Source organism: Pyxicephalus adspersus, chromosome 1, assembly GCF_032062135.1.
Source record: "Pyxicephalus adspersus chromosome 1, UCB_Pads_2.0, whole genome shotgun sequence".
NCBI lineage: Eukaryota > Metazoa > Chordata > Amphibia > Anura > Pyxicephalidae > Pyxicephalus > Pyxicephalus adspersus.
In genome coordinates, this window is record NC_092858.1 from 150,997,430 (window position 1) to 151,009,915 (window position 12,486).

Genomic DNA, 12,486 nt, shown 5'->3' on the forward strand with positions numbered 1-12,486 from the left:
CGGGTTCTGGCATCATGATGTCACTATGGGGAAGTTTCTTCCCCTTTGAGTGACACGCGGCTCCCCGCGCATGTGCGGTATGGTGTCCCTGACATTAGTGGTCCGTGAGGTTTGAAAGGTTGGTGTCAAGGCAATCTTGAGTTGTGTGTGTGTTAGGACGTAACACACACACAACTCAAGCATGTAGTTAGATCACTCTCAAAACTTTATTGTTTGCACACAGCTTATATACCAGTTCAAAGGCATGATCAGTGCATGATTGCATGACTACAGACAACTAGCAGACATTAAATTGCGTTGTGGTTCTCTTAGTACAGGATATTCATGTCAAGGGAACAGATAAAGGAAGGAAGGGGAGAGTTCCAAGGTAGAGGGGGAGCAGATCTTAGTTTGCTGATAGGAAGAGTACAACTAGTTTGACATAACATAGCAAAAGCACAAAAATAATTTGACTACTGATCTCAGCAAAATTCCTCAGCTCCTTACAATTGGCGACCACTGGTCTAAATGATGGGGATTTTACCACTTCTATCTGTTAAAAACATTGGGATCTGATCAGCAATATATCAGAAACCCAGCTGAGCTAACTAAACTACGTAAATGTATTCATGGTCAAGCTCTTATAATTTATTTTTTTTGGACAGCTTTAGAAGCAAATCATCTCCCAGCACATCAGATCACTTTACGTTAGTTCTTTTCTCAATACCTTACTCCTTAATGCAAGGCCGTGGGCTGGCTATTGAAAAGGGTTATGCAGTTATCAAAATGTCTTCATGTGCAGGTGTCTGGAGCAGAGGAGGACGTTCCTGGACAGAATGCATTTGCATTCAGATCACCCTAGGTAACACCTATATGTAATGCTAAGCCTCCATTTATAAAAAAACTGAAATGCAATATATTAAGGGCAGGACAAGGACAGGTCAGCTGGGGAGGAGGGAATAGTGGATACTGGACATCCCAGACTTGCTGAAGCTTCTAATGCACAGGATTGAGAAAAACTCTGTCTGGTTTTCATTGGTTCCTGTTAATCCATTGGGGAAATATTTCATAGTAATGGTGGGTGCTGGGACAAGAAGGGAGGTAAAATCTCTTCAATGGATAATCAGTAGGTACCACAGTTATAACACCCTAGCTGACAATNTTAACCTTTACCAGCATTTTATACTAGCAACATTTTCATATTTAGTCTTCATGAATTGATTTTTTTGCATACTGTACCAAACACATCTCTTTTTACATTCCCCCCGCAGTCTGTCACATACTATAGTCACATACAGTAAATAAAGAAACATTCTGAACAAGATGTTGGTTTGTATTTGCAATCAATGAATGACAGCAGAGGTTATTTGGTACCTGTTGTTGATAGCGTTTCTGTCCCTGAAGTCATATTGTTCGTTTTTATAATTTCATGTCTTGTTAACTGGAAATGATTAGCTGTCTACTTCACTCTACTACAGGAGTCTAATTTTAGTATTTTGTACTCATATTAGACAGACTTGGGCTCCATTATTATTCATATGAGTTCTCCACCTTCATATGACACCAAGCTTTTGGATTGTACGTGACCCCCATGTACCTTTTACCAAATTAATACTTACATTAGTTTAAAAAAAGCCAAAGGTGGCATAAAGGAGTTTTTTTTATAATTATTTCGGTGCATAAAATTCGGAACTTTGAAAGTCATGTCCTGAAGAGACAAGTGGAGGGCAAAGGACTAGACATTGCCTATAGCAGGGTCCTCAACTCCAGTCCTCCAGATGATCCGCACACATTTTCAGTACTTCTGTAACAGACAGCAATAATGAAGTATAATATGGTTTACAAGGAGTCAGGTTATGATTAAAATCTTGCTTGATCCAAAGCCTGGTTTATGTGTGGCCTTCCAGGACTGGAACTAACGATCATATCTGCAGGTGTTTTTTTTTGCTTTGCATATATTCAATCATTGGGCTTTATTTAGAACTAAATCCAAAAGTTATAAAATTGTGACCATGCAGACCCTTTATTGTAGACAGGTGATGTCCCTTCTGCAATAAAATAGCACTACCTATCTGATCATAATGTATATTATCTACCTTGACTCAAGTTAAAACAGTAAATACACCATGGAATTATAATAAAACTTTTTTTACCTGCTCAAGGATTTGAAATTTCATTTAGTCAGTTTTGGCATACTTTGCACTCCTAACCACACATATGGCACCAGAACTGGGTTCAGATATAGAGCAGATGAATGGTTTTGGGCTAATGTTTGGTTGACTAGGATCATACAAATCAGATTGCTAAAATGTAGACAAACCGTATTGTTTGCTACTTCTACTCCTCTTAGATTGTAAGCTCTTCTAGGCAGGGTCCTCTCCTCCTGTTGTTTAATTGTTTGTATCTGTCTTGTCATTTGTAACTCCTATTTAATGTACAGCACTGTGTAATATGTTGGCGCTATATAAATACTGTCTAATAGTAATAAGTCTATATTGTCTACCTTGGCTCAAGTTAAACCAGCAAATACACCATGGATTTATAATAAAACCTTGATTATATAATATAATATATGTGACCTGGACAGGTGCAGAGGGACATCAAGGCAACCTCTGGAGTATGAAAGCTGTGATTTTTATTTATTTATCTATTACTTTGCATTTTACACAGCCCGATAGGAGTGACAGCTTAATCCTAGAATTTAGATCTTAAGAGGGATTCTTGTTTAGCTGAAAAGTAGAATAATGTATAACACGTCACCAGCTTTGCATTACATCGGGAGCCAAGCTCCTATGTTGTTCAGTATTTTATACAAATAAATATTTAGTATGGTACCATCATTCCAGTTTTCTGATAACAAAGCACATGTAGAACAAAAGCACTTGAGATAGCTTGTTATTTCTGGTTTGGATTAGTTTGGCTGTGATATCCTGAGAAAAAGTTGTAGCTGCACCCTGGAGCATGAAGTTTTTCTTTATACATGGGAATAGTTATTCATGTTATGCTTTTTCATGACCTCATGAGTTATTTTGTTTCTTAAATTATTACAAGGTAATAATATGTGACTGTTACATTAACTATAAATTGATTGTAATTTATGAACATGTAGTTTTTTTTAGGACAAACACGTTTTATAATTGAAAAGAGTCCTCTTCTAAATCACCTTTATTGGCATGCCGAACAGTAATATGTTTCCTCTCTGCAATCCTTATGGGTATCACTGTTGCAGGTTAATACCATTCTGCTTCGGAATCCTAACCTTTAGTCAATCCGACATTCCCAGCATCCAAGTAAAAGAATTATAAAAGGCTTTTTGTTTCTGTAGCTGGCCGGATAAACATTTTTCGACGGATCAAAGATTTTACTCTGTGTGAGGTTGTGCAAAGCCTTTTGTGTGAACGAATGCATTGTTCTATATTTAGTATAGTAATGTGAATTCTTGCCATGTGACACTTAGCACACAGTCACTGAGGGAACATACACATAGCCCTACACAAAAGAAGATTGATATTTTTGGGAATTTTATGTATCTCCATTTTCCTATTTACATCATTGTGATTGATAAGATTCCCAGTAGTGTATTCTTGCACAAAAAGACTTATTAGACATTTATTTAAAGTTGTTATTTAAATCAAGGAAACATTTAAATAAAATCTGCCATTTAATCAGAACACATAGTTACATGTTAGGCAGCAAGTTGACCTTTTTCTCATATCCCAGTTTTGGAGTCGGCTTTGATGGCTGAACAACAAGCATTCTTCTGAATGGAATATCACATTATTAAGAAGTCCTGAAAATGTAAAGCACCACAATATTCTTCTAGTGATATTAAGGATAAAATATTTCCTGTTATCTTACCCAACCTTCATTATGGGGTAGTTGTGCCCAGAGCACAGGAATTCCATCATTTTATTAAAGCGGAACTAAATGGAAAATAAAAAAAAAATCACACCTTTAATTCCGCAGATCCCTCAGTCATGCTGGAGAAGTCTTCAATACGCTCCCTTGTGGTCCTGGTGTTCTCCTTCGTCCACTGGCTTCCTCTCCCATCGTAGTTCATCTTCTTTCTTCTTCTAGCTAAGTCATCTGATCTCACACTGCGCAGGCGTGAACTAAGGTCATGTAGGCTGTGGTAAAGGGGGCAAAAAAACAGTGGCAATTTCACTCTGCATGTGTGAGATTGGCATCTATTTCCCCTAATGTAGGAAAATGCCTCTTGTCGGGTATGTTTAGAAAGAGCAGCCAGAAGCCGCAAGTTTTTCTTTTTGAGCAAAAAGGCTCATTATGCACATGCCCGAGATGCTCGGGCATGCGCAAAAGGAGCGCCCAAGATCCTCCCGGGATGCCTGACGTAGGTATCCAGGAGGCTTTGTGGTCCCATTCATTCTCGACCGCCTAGGCCTAGCCTAGGTACAACGTATTACCTTTGGAACTCAAATGTTTATATACAAAAAACTGTTGTGTAGCTGTGCTTCCCTTCATTTGTGCAGCTGTCTGACCCAATTCAATTTAGTTTTCTGTTACAGACTTACAATTGCTCACCAATGATTTCCTGTGGCTACAAGTCCCACCTCCCCAAACTAAGTAATGCAGCAAACCTGAGTAGCAAAGTAATTTCCTATTTGTTGACTAATGTTTTCAGTCCTCAACCAGATCTATTCCAGGTTTGTTGGAGCGCCCAGTTTCACTGATGAAGTTTTATCCTCTCCATCCTTTGGAGAGCTTTATTAAATCAGGCCCCTTGGGTTTTTTATCATCTGATGAGGCAAACTAAAAGCAAATGAGGATAGTGAAAGTCTTTTAGTGCAGCTAACTTTTTGTTGGAAGTTAGGTCACAAAAATGTTAAATATGGTTGCGGGAACAATCCTTCACCAATTGATAGATAATGTTCCTCAGTAATTGTAAATTCACTATAGAAAAACCAACCAATATTTTTGGCAATAATCACTTTCCAAATAGACTGAATGCCAGTGACTGTTCCTGGGTCCACTTCTCCCACACGGCACTGGAGGAAATGCAAAGAAAACAAGACAAAGAGACTTGTAGTACTATTGGCACTGACTTATTAAAGCTTTTACATGACAATGTTCATTCATCAATACAAACTTCAGTTGGTGCCAATCGTATGTTTCCTTGTCTTCATCTCTTCTTGGATAATGAGACACATTGGTTCCAGCATCTGTTGTTTATACGTATGCACAGTGTAAACACTCATAGGCAAGCTGGTCAAATATTTGTGAAGAGAAATGTTTTGCATATGGTGAAAGGATATCACAAATTTGTTTATGATACTTAATATAAAGCACTTTTTACCTTCAAAAGTTTTATTTTCCAGTTGGTGGGGGTAGGTGGTTGTGTAAAACGCAACTGAAGATTTGGGTTGAATAAGCGAAATTTGTTCCAGGTCGGTTAGGTGCATCGATATAACATATGTTTAATATCTTAAAGATGAAGCTTATCCCAGCCAGCAGTAGCATGGGACCTTTGCTCTCTGTCGTATACCAGAGGTCCGATATTCTCCCAACCAAAACAGACCTATATAAACCTCTTACTTGCCACTGATCAGAGAGCTCTGGTTCTGACTCAGCGGACAAGTGTCAAAACTCGTTACCGTGATCATGGTTTACCCACATAATCCTTCTCTGCAGCATGCTGGCAGGTGACAAGCTTTTCTACTCATCTGATACATCCGCTATTACTCTGCATTCATTTCAGGTTCAATAATGCAATGGATTCTATTTTCTGGTATTGTTCAGAGAACCAGTTTTACCAATTGTTTCCATACCACAGGCAGTATTAAGTCATATGTCATTAACAGTCTATGGTCAATTTTTGGGGGAAGCCAATTAACATAACTGCATGTTTTTGGAATCCCTGATTATTTACGCAATCAGCAGTCCGGTAATGTGTATGTAGCAGGTAGTTGGAGCTAGTAATGTCCAGGTGGATCACATCGAATAAATACCCAGTTTTGGGGGTTTCCACAGCCAATCCGGGCTAATCATTAATAAGGCCTTACTTTCTATGGTGATTTTGGTTATGACTGGGTTTTGATGATGTTCTTCCAATTGTTTCAGAATTGCTATTTTAATGTCATCTTTTTTCCCTTTCATTGCTCTGCCCTTGTATTAGGATGCTAAAGTAAGTCTTCCTTCAATGTTAATGTAAAGATTCTATTATTTATGTGAATACTTCTTTTCTCCTTAGTGCTGAGTATTGGTAGCAGGGGATGGAATTGGCTAAGAAACTGTAGTAATGTATTTTCCTGCTACAAATTTCCATGGCCATATCGGTGGACTAATTCTTCCATATATATAATTGATTATTCTGCTAATGTTTTCATGCAAAAAACACAGTAAACAGATTCCATATGTAATTGAAAATAAATAAATGTGCTCTTTGAAATTGAGAAAGACTTTTAGCATCCTTTAAGTGCAATTCCACTTTTCCAATAGATGTTATGTTTGAATGCAGAGCAGTGAAATGATAATCTTTGTAAATAATATTATATTTTGTTGTGTCATTATGTCTGGTTGGGGTTTTAAAGCATCCATATCATGGAACAAAAATTTTCATATTATGTCTTTGTGGTCTTCATGGACTGCCTACAGCTTAACTATGAATCATGAGCCCAGGCTTAATATTTTATTGTGTCTTTTAATGAAAGAACTGTCATCTCACCTCCAATGTACCAAGTTTAGGGATAAAGTACAAAGTTTAGGGATAAAGTAGCCATAGACAAAATCAACCTGAACAGATCTCTCACAGGGATGAATAGTTGTTTGCTGGTTGAATGCTGAACATCACCAGAGAAGAGTACAGTTAGTGTGTACAACATGGTATTCTTCTCATTGCTTAAAATATTATTAATAATAATAATCATAAATTGAGTTTGTCTATTACTGCCATACTGTGATTTGCTTCTGCCCTGCTGCTACCTATAGTATTCTGGGAGTAATTGTAGCTCTCTTTGTGTTTCCTCCGCAGGAAGCAGAGACACCACGAAGCGTTCTGGAAGAGATTGGACTGACATAAACCTCAGGTCCCATCAGCGATGCCTCTTCGTTGTCACATTAATGTCCACTGCCTTCACCTCAGTGTTAAACCTATAGTGTACGATGCTGTCTGTCAGTATTAATGTACTGCTAAGCTGCTTTAGTTGATTCCTCAATGAAAAAAAAAATCTCCATAAAATGTCAGTACAGTGATCAAAACTCATACAAAGGGACTTGGACAGTTTGATTTTGCTATATCCATGATACATTTTAAAGGAAATAGATTTGTTTTTCTTTTTTTTACATTTTGGGTCCATATGAGGGAAGTAGTATTATCTCTTTCAGACACTGCCTGTAATCTAGATCAGAGTGTGACATATATTGATGAGAAAAGTAGACTAAAGATTTTTTTTTAAGAACCAAAGACTGTGCCCTTACCCATGACAGGTCATTTTATTACATAAAGGGATTATAAAAACTGTTTACCGCACAATTTTGTTTTTCTTTCTTCCAAATAAACCAAAGAATGTGTGTGACGGTTCGCAGCAAACGCTGATTGGAAATACCCCGGGGTTTTGATGTTGCCTGAGACCACTGTACGGGAATAGCTTCAAAGGGCAAGCTTATGAAATGGATTACATTTTTTGAAATCCTGCATACAGACATGGCCTCACTTGGAAGTGATTTAAGTTCTTCTAAAATCTCTAGATGCAAATTAAGGAACAGCTCTGTCTTTAGAGGCATTGATCTCACAGACTGTGAAGTATGACTTTGCTTTAAAAACGGATGGTATTTATATGTATCATGTCCGTAACCAACCCAAAACATTCCAAACTAACAGCACAGCACTTGGAACTCTTCTTTTCTCTTCAGGCAGTCATGTTCATGTCTATGGGGGGAGGAGGGTACAGATAACACTCTCCTAGGGGAAGAGAGTAGCAATTTGCTCGTACAATAAATCTTGTCTGCATTTTTCTTCGAAAAAAATTCAGAAAGGGAAACCAGGTATGGGTATGGGAGCCAGGCAGGTATGGGAACCAGGTATGGGTATTCTGCCTTGGCACTTCCTACTATTGGGTGCCCGCTCCTTCCTGCTTCTTATACATTACTGTTAGCCAATGATATCCATTAGAAATGTGGGGGTCCTAGCAGCCAGCTTCAATACTATCATTAGGTGTCAGGTCTGCCAGAACAACCCAGATTTAACCAAGAGGTCCCTTTATATCCAATCATTAGCTTGTTTTCTTTTTTCCTATTAAAGGGTCACTTAAAATACAAAGAGAGGGGCATCATAATTGTAACTGTACACCATTGAACTCCCACGCTGCAGTGTAATACTCTTATAATTTGGAAGCATCTGTTACTCCTAAATTTAGTTGATGATATAAAAGGTAATAAATATAATCTAGCTAGTCAGGTCTGTCAGGAGAGCACAGACTCACCTATTGTTACTTAAGATTAAAATAAATAAACATTCTTACTTGAACTTCCCCTTGGCTAAGTTTATATCTGATTGGGGACTAAGGAAAAAAACCTTTGTTGGAGTCCCCAACAGCCTGTCATCGGTTTGTGCGAGACCCCCCTTAGCCAGTCATGGGTTTTTGGAAGACCCCTGTCAGCCAGTTATTGGTTTGTGGGAGACCTCCAACATTCAGTCATCTGTTGGAGACCCCCCAAGCCCATCTATAGTTAGTTTCACTAATCAATAACCACTTTATTAATTCAATAGTGATCACACGGAAAAAACAGCACAAAACACTAGATCACTTTACCATAGGCATCTGGTGAGTTAAAGTGATAATGTCTAAAACTCACCCTGGTACATTTTCAATTCAGATAGAATTTACATTTTTACATTTCCTGTTTAGATATTTTTTCACCCTTCTCCTTTTATCTAGTAGAGGAATGATACACAATACACGAATATTCAGTAAAAGCTATTAAGACAGCATACAGCCCCTTTACCAAATGTCCATTGGACACCCCCCAACCCTTCTCCCTCGAACCGTGTGGTTTGTGATCTACCACACTGCAAATACTTTTGTAACTATTAAAGAATTTTTACAAAAAAACAAAGTGATTATCACAGACAAGGACCCAGTTCTGAAGGCCAGAAATCTAGGGACAGAAATCTAGAACTTTAGAATTTGTCTCTGTCACCTGCTTGTGAGGTCGAAAAACTGCAGCATCTAAAATTACAGATTATGTTGTACCCAGTATTTATTTTTATTGGTGAAACCTAATTTAATTATTACTCAGTATTTTCTGTGTATTACTGTGTAATTTAATAGGAGATTCTGGGAGATGGGCAATCCAGGACATTGCTGGGGAAAGTTCCATAACAAAACACGGGTCCTTATTTTATCAAAAATCCCTTTTACAGATTCACTTTAAATCTTGGACTTTTGGCAGCACATTATTACCTTTCCTTCACCCCTTACCACTCTATTTAGCTGCCATAAGCAAAGAAAATAACTGGTACTTATGGGTTTGAAGAACCCTTTGACTCAATGTGACGGTGCTGGTACCTGGTGAATGACCCAGAGATGTCACGTAGGGCTGGAAAGGCAATTGTGTGTAAGCTCAGATTGGAGAGCTGAATAAAGCTTACACAAGGCTGTCCTTCCTCATACCTGGTGGCTGAATGGTGAGGGAGCTAAGGGAAGACATGGCGGTACGGGTACAGTACAGTAAAGCATTTGGTTTTGGCCTGCATGGTACATGTTCACTATAAATAAGCTCCAGCTTTTTCTTCTTCCATTGATCCTCAGGTTATTAGTTATGAAGGTGATGCATTCCACATGCTACTGTAAAAAAAATGTGTTTTCATTGACTTGCATATATGACTGTTACATGCTGTACATTCCATCCAGTGAACAAATCTCATTTGTGTTTTCGGTACAATATTACTGTCTCTGATGCTACAGCACGGCCAAGGATTTCAGGCTGTGGTGTCTTATAAGCCATATGCAAACAGCAGATGTCTTGTTATATCATTTACATGTCCATAAACATAAGTAGCTAAAGAGGGCAATGTGGATAGATATAGACAACTCATCCATAAGGGAACGGGCTGTGACTCCTGCTAAGGCCTAGTTCACTCAGGATTAAACTTGTAAATTGTAGTATGAGAAGCATCATTCTGAGCCCTGTACACATACAGGGTGCTGCATACTGGCACCTATATGAGACCTAAAACAAGCACAGACACCTTCTGATTGTAAGACATCTCCTCCAATTGGGAATACTTACATCAGGGGTGCCCACACTTTTTTGGCTTGGAAGCTACTTTTAAAATGACCAAGTAGAAACTTGGACTAAATAACTCCTGTGCGTGGTAGAGTTTATTTGGAAAGGAAGGGCTCCGCTATCTACTCGCGTTGCCTTTGCGATCTACCGGTAGATCGCAATCCCCCTTTTGGGCACCCCTGACTTACATGAATGGTGAAATACTTTGCTTTGGACTCTTGAAAAAAATCTGCCAGTTGTAGATGATTTATGCAACCAACAGTAGACTTATCCGCCTTTTAAAGGAACCTCCACTGAGAGAACGTAAGCTGCAATTATTGATTTATCCTTCTGGCTTCATTAATATGTCACTGATAAAAGCAGAAATTCTAATCTGCCATGGTGGTCATGGACTTGTCTTCATGGAACTTCACAACCAGAAAAGAAGCACTTTTAGGAGAGGTCAGTAATAGCAGCAGATTTATTTCCTTCAGTGCATGTTTCTTTTACGGGACTGCTGATAAATAAAGCAATCTAAAGCATTCTGTAAAGGACGTAATACTTACATATCCCAGTGCTTAGTGCATAGAATCTTTGCTTCGTTGTTGAACAATTTCATCTGAAAGATCTTTACATCCAATACACTTCCAGGTATGTATGATGTCTGCACCCCTTGTAGTGTCCGTGGTACCCCCCAGTGACCACACTATCCTGTAGCTAATAAAGGGCCATCCGGAGAAACCACAGAAAGTTGCATGGGACACAGGCATGGACAAACTGTGAAATGTGTCAGATGTGAAGATCCTTCAGGTGGCTTTGACAAGTGATAAAGCAACATTTTTACAAAGGGGAACCAGCACTGGTACTGTAAGTAGAACACGTTTTCTTTAAACAGAGCTGATTGATTTTCCTTTTTTCCAGTAAGTCTCTAAGAATGCATGAACACATTGCAAATGTTTCATGAATCCCGGGGTAAGTGTTACCCTGACAGTAAGGCACAATAATGAATATTTTACACTTCTGGGTGAACACTGTAAGGGCTCTCCTGGGAAAGAGTTGCAGTTCAGCAGTGAATTTGTATTAATAAAATGTTTGCTTTGTTTTTGAATTGTCTTTTAGTTTTATTCTTCATCTAAGTGTGCTTTGCTGGACTAAGCTTTGTTGTAACTGTGACAGATAACTTGTGTGCTCATTGTCTCTGTGTTACATGTCATTTCATTTGTAATAAATGAGACATTTTTATGCCAGCTTCGTCTAGATCTCTTTCTAACAATAACTTATAATGATTCCATGTGGCGTTATAATTGGCAATTCTTTATTGATCAGTTACATAGGGGTTTTTGCAGTCCATTGAACTTTCCTAGCCCAGAGAGAACAATATGGGGTCACAGTGGTCAGCATTTTTTTTCTTGCAATGCTGAGGTTCAGAAGTGAATTCACACTGGGACTTTACTTTGCATGCAGTGTGTATGTTGGGCTTGTGTGGGTTTTTTCCCATAATCCAAAAACATGCTGGTAAGGTAATTAGTTTCAAGCTAAATTGATCCTAGTGTTTGTGTATTACTGAATGCCAGATGAATCACTGCTGTGATTGGTAAATACATTACAGAGTGGAAACATTCCCCAGTTGGTATTTTGTTTAAAGCCAAAACAAGATTTCTGGGATGGCTTAAACCTAAAAGCTACTCACACAGCAGTTGGTTGTAAAGCTTAATGCAAACACTGTGATGATATCATTCTGTATGTTTGTATATGCTCACGGAAAAGTCTAAACTTTTATATCTTCTATAGACAATGTCTATGTGACAACCTTCTGCATGCAAACAGCTTCAATTGAACCCCCAAGCCATGAAGATCAGTATGAGTAGTTTGAGTCACCTACTTCCTACAATTGATTTTTTTTTTTTTTTAACAAATCTTTTAAAAAACACCATTTACCCCGTGACTGTTTAAAAGCATTTTTACAACTTTGTATGCTTAGAGGGTATTAAAAACTTTAAGCCCTGTCAAAATATCAGTACTTCAGCATCTCCCTGCTTCCAACTACAAGAGCCATGTAGAACTTTTATCCTTAATCCATACTTACTGCCTGCAATGACTTTGGTCACCTCTGACCTTGATATGCTACCAGCTTTTTTTCAGTTTCCTAAGCACCTAGGATTCAGACTTGTGCCCTAAGCAACCATTTGGATTCTAGACTCTGGGGGAATAATTACATTTTGCGTAATGGTTCCAGGAATACCTGTAACATCTGCAGCTCAGAAATATACTGCCCTCTTCTAG

General features: G+C 38.4%; 1 protein-coding gene across 3 annotated transcripts in view; it reads left to right on the forward strand.

Moving 5' to 3' along the window:
• The window catches only part of AP1S2 (adaptor related protein complex 1 subunit sigma 2), a 57,718-nt gene extending 46,268 nt beyond the window's left edge, over positions 1-11,450 (forward strand). For all 3 annotated transcript variants that reach the window (XR_011923522.1, XM_072431260.1, XM_072431242.1), the window contains one exon: positions 6,968-11,450. Coding sequence is in view for 2 of the 3 variants with exons in the window: in XM_072431260.1 (XP_072287361.1) it covers positions 6,968-7,015 (48 nt within the window). In the remaining variant the exon portion in view is untranslated. The remainder of the gene's footprint in view (positions 1-6,967) is intronic.
• Positions 11,451-12,486: the final 1,036 nt, after the last annotated feature.